Below are 13,901 nucleotides of genomic sequence, written 5' to 3'. Positions count from 1 at the left end.
CATGTAGACCCTATCTTAATTCTCTGCCCTCGTAAAAATGTAGCCCCTTCTCGAAAATGAAAGCCAGAAAGCAAGAACACATTCAACATACTTTTTAAAAATGTGTACTTAGTTACATCAACATTTTCAATTATTCCTTACTTTCTCCCTGATCAGAATTAATCCTTCCACATTCAACTCCATGCCTTCTGTCTCCTAGACAATTTTTTCTAAAATTATCTTTTCATATATATATAATCTCCCCCATGTATGAATTCTTCCATAATGTAAGAATACTTGATTCCTCCGATCTTAAAAATAGAAACCCTTTTCAACTTTCTCTCTTTCAAACACTAGCCCTACTCTCTTCCTGTTCCTTTCCAGCTTCTCACTGCTCCATTTTCTTGCTGCACTGTCACTTGCAACCCCACTTAACAGAAGCCTCTTAATGTGATTTCTGGTTCCAATCTCTGATGTCTAGAGAAAACTCTCCCTAAATTCAAATTTAATTCTACCCGCCCACCAGCTTCAGGAAAAACCCAGGCCCCTCACAGAAGTTTAAGTTACTGGCAATCTGGCCCCTTCCTACTGTTTTCATCATCATGCCTACTAACCTCTTTTGTGCATCTTATGCTTTAACCTTAACCAAATAAATGCCTTTTTTCTTTTGCTTCTGTGAGTCATTTCAATTTTCTTATTCGTTCTCCTTCTCATCTTTTTTTTTTTTTTTGGATTACTATAAATATCTAATTGTTGCCCATTTCTTGCCAGATATCATCCACCTTGCTACCCACAATCCTCTTCCTAGATGGGTAGACAGACATATGCATGAATACAACAAGAAAAATTCCATCTGTACTTCCTCCTAATGCTAACAAACTGACTAAAATATGCACTCCTTGGTTTCATGTATATCAAGTTCCTTCACACTCTGGCCCACATTATATTTTTGGCTCTACCTCTTATCTTCCCAAGCTTCCTGGCATTCAAATTCACAAGTACCCTAGAGCTCTTAACACATAATATTTCTCACCATTAATAAGATATTTTCACAACTTATCTTTGTTCAAACCTCTCCCAGCTTGACATTTTCCCTCCCTTTTCCCCTGCTAGATTTATACTTATTTAAGATCCTAAATCCAACCTAAGTATTTTTTATTCAAATAAGTTGGTGATAAACTCTCCCATACATATTTCTGTCTTCTGTATTCACAATCCCTGGACTTTGGCTCTATAACAGTACTTATTATATTGTATTTAAATTTGTCTTTTACATATCTGTTTCCCTAATTAAATTATAAACTAAAGGGCAAGAACTGTGTAATATTTTACATTTTAATACAATTCTTAGTATATAATTAGCATCTAATAATTGGTATATACCATTAGTATATAATAGGATCTCAAAATGTCTTTTGAACTATTATTTATTTGTTCATTTAATGCACTTTTGAAAGTTGCATATGCAAGTTTTATACTATATGCGTTATTATGCAGTACTATTCCAGTCACTACAGCTAATATTACTTACAAATCTCTATATGGAAATATGGCTCATTAAGATGTTCTCTTCTTTGATATGATTTTGCATGTAACACCTAAATTTGAACATTTTTATAAGCATGAATGCTATTGTTTCTTTTGTTTTTCCTAATGGAAATTTACATATTTAAATATTTAAATGTTCTTTAAATATTTTCATATATAGTACCAAGAATTCATCATCTAACAGTTCTATTGTTTCTAGCACATTATTTTCTTTCTTGGAAATCCATATAATTTCTAGTGGAATTAATTGTGTCCTGTGCTTTACTTTACCTCAAGCATAATGCCCTCTCCAAAGCTCCCAACACATTTACAAAGACTCTGGAACTGTATAATCGTTGAGTTGACTGAGAAATTAAATTCCTTAGGAATGTCTTCTTATTGTGTTAATACCATATTTATGAGGTCATAAATGTATCCTATTTCTAGCAAAATCAGGTTGTACTTACTACAAAGAATTATCTCTTGAGAAACTGATCAAACATTTGAGGGTTGTTTATTCACGGTCTCCACTGAGAGGGCTATGAGCATGAATGAACAGAAAGCTCACTAAATAAACATTTGGTTATACCTTTCTGTAGCATCTTTAAAAAGATCATCGTAATTACTGTGTTGGAAATTCTGAACAGAGACTTTTACCTTCTCTGAGCCACCTGCATTTTCCAAAACCTACAGGAAAAAGAATGAAAAGAAAATTATGGCAATGATTTTAGGAATGTGTAGTTTAAAAGAAATGTCTTTTCTATAACTTCTTAAGAAGAATCTTCAATAATAGAATTAAAACCACAGTCAGTGTGATTTCTACTCCTAGAAAATCACCTGAAATGTATTGCTCCCTATTAAATATTTTACAACCTGTCAAAACAAGAGTATAAAGTACTATGCACACACAAGTGAATTTTTATTGAATCACCCAAGTTATTTTCTAAAAGTTGATAAAAATAGGCTTCATTTTTTATAAAAAAAAAATTATCACTGTAGCCCAGAGAAGGCTCTTATCCTTGGTTTACTATAAATACAAAATTCTTAGCACTGTATTTATCTTTATTTTAGTGCTTATGTAGTCCATCTCTGCCATGAGATTCCATACTGCCCCATAGACTTCAGTCCATTCTGTTGCATTCAGAGTCCTCTATAATTAAAAAAAAAATTGAGTATAATTAGGGGGAAAATCACATTAAAATAAAGATTCAGCAATTCTGCTTCAATTAATCCATTCATTTGATGATTCTTTTCTGAGGACCTAGTATGCACAGATACTGCTCTAAGTGCTGTGGATAAAACAGTGAACAAGAGAGGTGTGTGTTCTGCTGCTGCAGAGCAGGTGTGTTCTCATGAGGAGAAAGAAATACACAAGCAACCATACAAATTACAGCTGGTGATGTTAATACAGTCACAGAGTACAGTGATACGTAACTGTCATGTACCTAAAAGACAAAAGGAAGAGCTAAGCAAAGAGAAAGGGAAGCATCCTCAGCAAAAGAAAACAGTCGATCCAAAATCCCCGCAGCCTTCCATGGTCTGGCCTCTGCCGGACTGACCATCCTTATCTCATACCTGTTTCTCGGGCCTCATCTTGAGCCATAGCCTATACCATGTCTTTCCATCTTTTCTGAAGTGACTTTTGACGACTCTGATTGTGTAGAACTTCTTAATCTTTCCTCTCTTACTAATATGTTTACACATGGGTGTAACATGTTTAAACATCCGTGTGTGTGTGTTTTGCTATACTTGATCTTCGTCAAAAGGCCGAGAAGCAATGTGTGTGTGTGTTTTGCTTATCCCATGAAACTTCTTAGGCCTGGAATACCTCTTGTGGGAGTACATGCAACCGTCATTTCCAAGCATGGACCCAAACACAATCAATTTTAGAAACAAGCATGTTAATGGAAAGATGTCAAAGACTACCCAGCACTCTTGCCAAGTGTATTCATTTGGCTGAACAAGTCAAAACATAACGTTTTAGCCTAATATGAAAAAGGATTGGTGGAAATATAAAGTTAACTTATATTTTAATAGTTTGCTAAATATTTTAATTTCTAGGGGATTAGCTAATTGCCATTTTGAATAATATAGAAGACATAAAAAGTCCTTTTGTGTGGTGAGCATACCCTAACATACAGAGTTTCTGCATCACTATGTTGGACACCAGAAACTAATGTAACATTGTGTCTCAACTATATGCAAATGAAAATAAGTAGAAGAACAAAAATTAAAATAATTTAAAAGTCCTTCCCTATGCCAGCAAGAAAAAATACCATCTCTCAAAATATTTTTTTTAAAGATTTCATCTATTTATTTGACAGATAGAGATCACAAGTAGACAGAGAGGCAGGCAGAGAGAGAGAGAGAGGAGGAAGCAGGCTCCCTGCTGAGCAGAGAGCCTGACGCGGGGCTCTATCCCAGGTCCTGGTATCCCGACCCAAGCTGAAGGCAGAGGCCCAACCCACTGAGCCACCCAGGCGCCCCTCAAAATATTTTACAAAAATTTTTAACATTTGCTTTTAATATTGGGGGATTTAATTCACCTAGAACCAATTTCAGTACAGAGTGTACCCTGCCCACTCTGCTCAACCACCAACAGTGATCTTGTAGTTAGCTGGACATTCACAGATCCAGTAGGCCACACCCAGTACCAGATGAGCTTTGCAGAAGGATACAAGTGAAGAGCCACAACATGTCAGCAGCACAGCCTTAAGTGTACCCTCATCAGGAGTCCTAACAGCATTCTAGTGTAAGCTCAGGTGTGATGCAATGACACCGCATGGGTGTATACCTAAGTCTCCCAGCTTAGAAACCTCAAGCTACACAGGAACCAGTATCTCTTATAATAATTCATGAACCTAACCTCAGGCTCACAGCAAGGGGATTCCCACATTCATTCCATTTGTACCCTCAACAAGACATCATTGTTCTGGTCATAATCCTCGCAGTCCAGGGTCATTTTCACCGTAAGCAATGGGCCTGGTAACACAGGTGATAGTCCACCTTTATCAGGTTTTCAGAGAAACAGGGTCCTGGAAGGCTAACCCAAGATCATTTCCTCAAAGGGAAGAAGAAAAGATTCAGTTTATCTTCACTCACAGGTAGTAAAGCATTTTATTTGTCCTACTGGATAACCAGTTGTACCACACCACTAATTGAGCAGGTCACTGTAGAAATCTACAATGTCATCTGTCATATAAAATGTTCCCACATGTGTATAGGTCTTTTTTCTGAAATTTCTATGCAGTTTCATCAGTCTTATTTGCCACCTCCTATTGTATTACCACATTTCTTTAATTCCTATATAGCTTTATAAGCCTGGACAACCTGCACTGCCAGTGGTCCCTCCACCACATATATACTCTTGCTTTCTTTCCTAATACTGGCTTGCCTATTTTTGACCTCCTATTTTCCCAAGTTTTGCAATCATCTGATCAAATCTCTCTCTCACTCTCTCACACACACATACACAAACTGAAAAATTTATTGAAATTAAGTTACACTCATTTTGTAGTTTAAATTAGGGATAACTAGGACTGGGTGGCTCAGTTGGTTGGACATCTGACTCTTGATTTTGACTCAGGTCATGATTTCAGGATTGTGGGACTAAGTCCCACATCAGGCTCCACACTCAGTGGGGTGTCTGTAGGAGATTCACTCCCCACCCTGCCCCTCTTCCCGCTCTCTCTCTAAAATAAATAAATCTCTAAAAAGGTAAATAAATAAATTAAGGATAACTATGTTCTTCATTTATTAAGATTATTATCCATTAATGATATATCTATAACAACAAAATATTTTTAAATATTCTCAAGAAAAGTAATTCATACCTATCCTTAGATTAACTCCTACATACTTTTTTTTTATTAATTTCTTTTCAGCGTAACAGAATTCATTGTTTATGCACCACATGCACCACACCCAGTGCTCCATGCCATATGTGCCCTCCATAATACCCACCACCTGGCTCCCCCAGCCTCCCACCCCCGCCCCTTCAAAACCCTCAGATTGTTTTTCAGAGTCCATAGTCTCTCATGGTTCATCCCCCTTCCAATTTCCCTCAACTCCCTTCTCCTCTCCATCTCCCCTTGTCCTCCATGTTACTTGCTATGCTCCACAAATAAGTGAAACCATATGATAATTGACTCTCTCTGGTTGACTTATTTCACTCAGCAGAATCTCTACCAGTCCCATCCGTGTTGCTACAAAAGTTGGGTATTCCTCCTTTCTGATGGAGGCATAATACTCCATAGTGTATATGGACCACATCTTCCTTATCCATTCGTCCGTTGAAGGGCATCTTGGTTCTTTCCACAGTTTGGCGACCGTGGCCATTGCTGTTATAAACACTGGGGTACAGATGGCCATTCTTTTCACAACATCTGTATCTTTGGGGTAAATACCCAGTAGTGCAATTGCAGGGTCATAAAGCAAGCTCTATTTTTAATTTCTTAAGGAATCTCCACACTGTTTTCCAAAGAGGCTGCACCAACTTGCATTCCCACCAACAGTGTAAGAGGGTTCCCCTTTCTCCACATCCTCACCAACACATGTTGTTTCCTGTCTTGCTAATTTTGGCCATTCTAACTGGTGTAAGGTGGTATCTCAATGTGGTTTTAATTTGAATTTCCCTGATGGCTAGTGATGATGAACATTTTTTCATGTGTCTGATAGCCACTTGTATGTCTTCATTGGAGAAGTGTCTGTGCATGTCTTCTGCCCATTTTTTGACATAATTATCTGTTTTGTGTGTGTTGAGTTTGAGGAGTTCTTTATAGATCCTGGATATCAACCTTTTGTCTGTACTGTCATTTGCAAATATCTCCTCCCATTCCATGGGTTGCCTCTTTGTTTTGTTGACTGTGTCCTTTGCTGTGCAGAAGCTTTTGATCTTGATGAAGTCCCAAGAGTTCATTTTCGCTTTTGTTTCCTTTGCCTTTGGAGACATATCTTGAAAGAAGTTGCTGTGGCTGATATCAAAGAGGTTACTGCTATGTTCTCCTCTAGGATTCTGATGGATTCCTGTCTCACACTGAGGTCTTTTGTCCATTTCGAGTTTATTTTTGTGTATGGTGTAAGAGAATGGTCGAGTTTCATTCTTCTACATATAGCTGCCCAGTTTTCCCAGCACCATTTATTGAAGAGACTGTTTTTTTCCCACTGTATTTGTTTTCCTGCTTTATCGAAGATTATTTGACCATAGAGTTGAGGGTCCATATCTGGCCTCTCTACTCTGTTCCACTGGTCTGTGTGTCTGTTTTTATGCCAGTACCATGCTGTCTTGGTGATCACAGCTTTGTAGTAAAGCTTGAAATCAGGTAACGTGATGCCCCCAGTTTTGTTTTTCTTTTTCAACATTTCCTTAGCAATTCGGGGTCTCTTCTGATTCCATACAAATTTTAGGATTATTTGCTCCAGCTCTTTGAAAAATACCGGTGGAATTTTGACTCCTACATACTTTATTGCAGGTACCACTGTAAATGTGATGGTGTAATCTATTACAGTAGATAATTTGATATCTGGTATACACCTACCAACTACTGCACAATGACAGAACCACATATTTTATATTACATAATTTTATATTTGTTCTACTTTAAATATTTTAAATTTCCACTATGACCTCTTCCTTGACCCATGAGTTTTGAGTATGTCTTTAATTTCCAAATGTGTGTTTTATCTATTTGTGGTTGACTTCCAACTGAATTTCTTATGTCAGAGGCCACAGTCGGTAATATAAAGATTATTTGAGGGGCGCCTGGGTGGCTCAGTGGGTTAAGCCTCTGCCTTCAGGCCAGGTCATGATCTCAGGGTCCTGGGATCGAGCCCCTCATCGGGCTTTCTGCTCAGTGGGGAGCCTGCTTCCCCCATCCTTCTGCCTGCCTCTCTGCCTACTTATGAACTCTCTCTCTCTGTCAAATAAATAAATAAAGTCTTTAAAAAAAGATTATTTGGAACTGGTTGAGATATATTTTAATTTGGTATTTGGTAAATTTTTATAAATGGTCCATGTAAGCTTGAAAAGAATGTATATTCTCTAACTTTTGGATGCAAGTTCTATAGATATGTCTGTTCTATCTATCTGGCTAATTTTTTTATAATTTCTATACTCTCAACTATTGTCTATTCGTTTAATAAAAGATATCTTTTTAAATGGTCCACTATCATAGTGAATTTATTAATTCCTTCCTGTAATTATGTCCAATACTGATTTATATATTCTAGTGCTTATAAGTTTAGAATTTTATATCTTCCCTGTGAACTAAAGCTTTTTTTTTTATCTTTTCAGTGTTCCAAGATTCATTGTTTATACACCACACTCAGTGCTCCGTCTAATACGTGTCCTCCATAATACCTACCACCAGGCTCACCCATCCCCTCACCCTGCCCCCTTCCAAAACCCTCAGTTTGTTTCTCAGAGTCCACAGTCTCTCATGCTTCATCTCCCTCCTCCAATTTCCCAATTCATTTTTCCTTTCCTTCTCCTAATGTCCTCCATGTTATTCCTTATGAAGTAAACCTTTTAGTATTATATAGTGACCTCTAAAGCCTAATACCTTTATGCTTTTACGTCTTTTTGTCTGATATTACTATAGCTACATTAGTTCTCTTCTGTTAGTGTTGTTCTGTTTATTTTAATTCTTTTACTTTAAAACATCAAGGGAAGGGACACCTGGGTGGCTCAGTTGGTTAGGTGTCTGCCTTCTGCTCAGGTCATGATCGCAGGGTCCTGAGATCAAGTCCTGCATTGGGCTCCTTGCTTAGCCAGGAGCTTGCTTCTCCCTCTGCCTTCCACTCCCCCTGCTTGTGCTCTCTCTCTCTCTCTCTGACAAATAAATAAGCAAAATCTTAAAAAAAACTAAATCTTAAAAAAAAAAATCAAGGGAAAATGTCCTCCAAAGACTTCTCATTAAACTACAGAAATGAGCAACAAATTGAATGAGTTCTACAGAGTTGGCCTAGTCCTGAAAACTAGTTTATCAACAATAATTGGTAAAACAAATCCCTAAACATTAATTTCAGGAGAATCAAAAAGTAATGTGAAGATTGTGAATGAAATGGGATGGAAGAAAAGAAAGAGAACAGTACTATTGCACCAACACAATCCCTCTCATCTCCAACAAGACATGTTTAAAAAGCTATTTTCTTCAAACTCACGAAGAAAAAGTGATGTCACCTGGATGAGAAATCCTACCATAATTTAAACCTGAGACATATTTCAAGTCACACTTCAAAATCAACTTGATTACATTTATCCAAGAAGCAAACTGTTTTAGATGGCTGCAATTCAAATTAAAGTCTCACTTAGGACTCTAATATGTCTTTGATTGAGTGAAATGTGATTTGGCTAACAACGCTAAGAAGGCGCAAGGAGAAATATACCAAATTACCAAGATGTCAGGTCTTTTTGGAGATTGCTCACCGAATCAAATTAATGTCAAATTAAAGAGAGGGCCAGATAACTTTTTCTAAAGAATGTAAGTTAGCTTTTCTGCACTGCATATACCAAGGACATATGAGGACAAAGTGAAAGCAGTAATACTAGGAGATAGGAGCTTGGTTTCTAGTCTCTGATGTGATTGAAAAGCTGTATCACAGACAAATCACTTCAGCTCTCTGAGACTTAGTTTCTTCACCTCTAAAATGAGTGTTGGAATAAAAATGTCTTGACCTAGATTCTAAATCTAATCATCTATGTCTGAATTTAGATAATTCTTAGGGATAGCATCATAACTGAAAGGGCATCAAGGGGCTATAACATCAAATTAATTCATGAAATGTTAAGAAAAGCAAATTCTGGTAAAATCAGCTGGTTTTCCCAACATATTACTCTAAAAACCATCTAGAGATGTTCTCTAAGATACTCTTTTCTAAAATGAAACTTTAAAACATATCAAAATTCATCCTTGATAGGTCAAGCCATAAAATTAAGGGGAAAACAAATGATGAAATGTATTTAGTTCTAGAACGGAGTCAAGTATGGTTATAAAAAGGATCTACTCAGGACGTTCTATGAAAGTGCTCACTTTGAAATTATCTCTCCTTTAGGTACAAAATCATTCTGACCAGAGAAAAGTATCAACAGTGGGTCTGAGAGCCCAGCAGAGCATTAAGAACTAGAGACCACCAGCCAGAGATGTGATGGTAGGTGGCCTCGATGCAGCCACTTTACCTGTCACAGAAGAATGCACAGATTCCTCTATGAGCGAACAACCAAACCACAGTGCTGTTTTTTAAAGCAGCATGACTAGGTGGAGAGGACAACCAAACTGGGGAGCAGGTGAAGCAGTGTCTGTTCTTGGTACTTACTTTGATCTCTAGTAACGCTGGGACTTACAGAATGTGAGTCTGAGGACAGCAACACGATGGCAGTCCCAAAGCTCCAGTAGATAAGAGAAAAAAATGCAAACCACTGACATGATGAAAATGCATTCTCTTTTTGTGTTCTGATCCTGGCAGTTATCTCCACAAGGAAGGAGACATGTGTAAAGGTGAGAGTGTTTGCCCCAGATTTTTCCCAATCCTCTACCTTTCCACAGTTTGGAGACATGGCACCATGCTGTCTCTAACTTTTAAGAATTCCATCAATCAGTACATCTAAGGGTGCTTCATATTTTATATGAAATTCATTTTGTAACTCTATTAGTAGCACAAAATGAAATCCATGCCAAAATAAGTAAAATTTCCGGAATAGTATCAAGAGTTTTCTTTAGAGTTGCAAAGACTTCCACTCCTTCAAATTGCTATTTTGGTCATCTTCAACATCAGAGTGACAGAGAATGAAAATTATTGTGCTAATAAGGAGAACAAAATACACCTCTATGCCTTAGAGCTTACTCTGTGATTAGATAGTAGCCACAATCATTTAGCAGACATCCCTCTTCTAGTTTTACCTTACGAGTCACTGATTTAGGTGTCTTTTTCTCACTTGAGGAAGGCGAAGTCTCCCTGGAAATCATGTCTTCCAAATCAGAGTCATTTCCCTTCTTATTTTTTCCTGAAAAAGAGAAGGGAAGAATTGATCAAATGCAAAGGGCTACTACACAGAGAAAGGTTGTGGCTTAATGAGAAAACCCAAGCTACACAAGGGGAATGTTTGTCTACTTTTCCTATTGTACAGTCATTTCATCTTTATCTCCTGTTTTAATCACTTTTCTCCCTGCTTTAAATAAATAACACAGCAAACATGATCCTTCTTCTAGAATCATCCTCAGAAAGTTAATTTTTGAGTAGTCCCTTTGTTCCTACTTCTGTATTATTCTTCAGGTAAATCCTAAATATGCACAACTTCCAGAACCTATGCACTAGGTATCACAGAAGATCATTCTTCTGTCTTTCAGGGTCTATTTCTTAGATGAAGAACAGTGTGTTACATAAGTCTCACTTTAACTTCTTGAATTATTAATAACAAATAAATTAGCAATGTGTTAATGTATACAGAAAGTCATTTCAGGCTTTATTGAAGAATATAATATGAATTCTCCCTAGGAAAGCCATTGCTGTTTTATTATAGGATCATTACCCTGTTACTTTAACTGCACAGACTATTTCATATAGAAGCCAAAGGAGATATTTTTCTCTGATCTTAGAACTGAGCATTCAAAGTACTGTTTTTTATATCATGGCAGCCTTCAATATTATGATTTAGAAATTTTGTGACATGGTATGTTACAAAATCAACAATACAAATATAGTAAAAAAATAGCAAACATATACTTTGGAAGTAAAAAAGGTTATTCACTAATGTGTTAAAAAAAACAAATAAAAATTGTGAACTATTATAAGTTAATTTTGTATGTACATATTATAAAATATCAATGAAAAAACAACATATCAAAACTAATGTGAAAGTTAGCTAAAGCAGTGTTTAAAGCAGGAACGTATAGCTTTAAATACATTTATAACAAAAGCAGAAAAAAATGGACAAAAATGAGTTTTATAGTCAATCATAAGGGCCAAGTAAAATTGAGGAAACCCCCCAAAAAGTAGAAAGACATCATAAAGAAATACATCTCATAGAAAATAATTTAAAACAACAGGTCAACAAAATCAAAGACTAGTTCTTTGACAAAAGACTTAAAAATATGCAAACATCTTTCACTAACCAATTTACTTAATACTGAGAAGGAAAAAGGACAGAGCCACAGACCCAACTATCATTTTTAGAAGCACCATTAGAAAAATTTGATGAAATGGAAACATCTACAGAGAATTATAAATCATCTGAATCTACCTAAGAATATGTAGAAAGCATGAATAGTATAACAAGCACTTAAAAATTTAAACCAATAATTAAAAATCTCATCCCCAGGAGGTAACAGACATGCGGGCCCAAAGATGCTTCCAGATGAGATTTTAACAAACCTTCAATGAACAAAATTTCTTTCTTATACTAACTATTTTAGAGAATTTTTTAAAATGTAAAATTATGTAATTTATACTAAAAAGTCAGTAAAATCCTTACATGAGAACAAAACATGTAAAATACAAGAAAAAAAAATAAGCCAAACTTAAAAATGGACATCAATGCAGAAATCCTAAGTACCATATTACTAAATGGTGCAATGGAAGAACGTGTAGACTAAGTTAGATTTATCAAGAGATTTCAAATTATGACCAGTATCATAAAAATCTATCAGTGTCATTTGCTATATAACAAATGTCAATAAAGGACAGAAATCATATTATTATCTGAACATAGAAAAATCATTTGAAAAATTTAACCACCTTTCAAGGTAGAATAGAACTATTTTAACTTATAAAAAATGTTATTTAAAATACTGAGCCAACATTAAGCTTAATGGTAAAACTTTAGACACAGTCTCATTTTTTTAAGAAAAATATAAAATGTCTGCTACCACTACCCTTATTTAACATTGTATAATATATAGGGCCCAAGCAATAAAACAAAAGAAGAAAGGAAAAAAAACCTTAAGAATTGGAAACAAAGCAAGTAAATCGTATTTGCAAATACATAGAAAATTAAAGAGACTCTGTATCATATTACTAGAAATAATAAAAACGTCTGACAGGATAGCTGATACAATAAATTAGAAACATTCCATAAACCAACAATAACCAACTAAACATTGCAACAAAGAAAATGTATCATTTACAATAGAAATAAAAATAAAAGGTAACTAGAAATATACCAAAAATAAATAGTAAAAATTGCAAAATCTTACTGAAGTTTACAAAAAGTAGAACCCATATTTATACAGAAGAAAACTGAGTATCATAATAATGGTAAGTAGCTTCTAAATTAATCCATAGATTTAATGCAAATCCAACCAAAATTTAAGCAGGATATGTGCTCTGTGTGTGTGTGTGTGTGTGTGTGTATAGACAAACTAGAGAATACAAGTCCAAGAACAGCAAAGACAACTCGGACAAGGAAAACAGATTGGGGCATTTGCCCTATCAGCTATCAATACTGATTATAAGTTGAAGTAATCAACAGTATGCACTGGTATAGGAGTAGAAAAATAGAGGAAGAAAAGAGAACAGGGATTCTTAAACAAACTCAACTACCTAAGAGCATTTACTCTTAGATAGTGGTGGCACTACAGATCAGTAGGGAAAACATAAAATAAATGCTGTTGGGACAACTGGCTTTCCTGTTAGGAAAAAAAAAAAAAAAAAAAAAAATTATATCCCTTTCCGGGGCCCTGAAAAAACCAAAAATGAAAGTATAAAAAAAAAAAAAAAAAAAAAAATTTTTTTTCTCTCAGGGTAGGAATAGATTTTCTAATTACAAAAGCAAAACTTAAAAAAGAAAATATTGATAATTAATTAAAAGACACTGTCAAAAAAAAAAAAAAAAGACACTGTCAGTAGGGGTGCCTGGCTGGTTCAGTTGGAAAAGCATGTGATCCTTGATCTCAGGGTTGTACATCTAAGCCCCAGGTTGGTTGTAGAAATTACTTAAAAACAAAATCTTTTAAAAAAATGGAAAAAAAAGGTTCGTCAATAGGGTTCAAAAAAAAAAAAAAAAAGCATTCACTAGGAAGAAGTGATATCCATCTAGGATATATAGAGAATTCCTGAAATTCAGCAAGACAAGCCAATAGGGGGAAAAAAAATGAGTCAAGTGTATTAAACTAGCTGATACTCTTAGTAGGAAATAACAACATCCAACTACTGCTGATTTGAGAATAAGTAAAATTTATGCCATGTCCTCTGGGCAATTCCTCTAACCACCAAAAAAGCTGAGCAAAAAAACATGGGTCTCCTGAAAATTGAGGGTACGTATCTAACACTCACTCCTGTTGCTGATGCTAAAACTGTACCATATCCTCCCATAATCCTTGACATTAAATGTTACTGCCACTATTGCTTCACACTAAGATTCAAAGAACAGGGAATTCTGTGAACTTAAAAAGGAGCTTCAT

The 13,901-nt window shown here is 35.6% G+C and overlaps 1 protein-coding gene across 6 annotated transcripts in view; it reads right to left on the bottom strand.

Annotated features, from left to right (window-relative positions):
* PTPN20 (protein tyrosine phosphatase non-receptor type 20) overlaps nucleotides 1-13,901 on the bottom strand; it is a 98,174-nt gene that overhangs the window by 50,244 nt on the left and 34,029 nt on the right. For 5 of the 6 annotated variants that reach the window (XM_032838095.1, XM_032838103.1, XM_032838079.1 and 2 more), the window contains exons 3-4: nucleotides 10,404-10,507; nucleotides 2,096-2,193 (exon numbers count right to left, since the gene is read on the bottom strand). In XM_032838095.1, the coding sequence (XP_032693986.1) occupies nucleotides 2,096-2,193; nucleotides 10,404-10,507 (202 nt within the window). Of the gene's footprint in view, nucleotides 1-2,095; nucleotides 2,194-10,403; nucleotides 10,508-13,901 lie in introns of those variants that run through there. The other variant, XM_032838117.1, reaches the window with a different exon arrangement.

Source organism: Lontra canadensis, unplaced genomic scaffold (assembly GCF_010015895.1).
Source record: "Lontra canadensis isolate GAN:19392208 unplaced genomic scaffold, GSC_riverotter_1.0 scaffold3, whole genome shotgun sequence".
NCBI lineage: Eukaryota > Metazoa > Chordata > Mammalia > Carnivora > Mustelidae > Lontra > Lontra canadensis.
The sequence above is the reverse complement of the archived record's forward strand: the minus strand, read 5'-3'. Positions and strand labels throughout refer to the sequence as shown.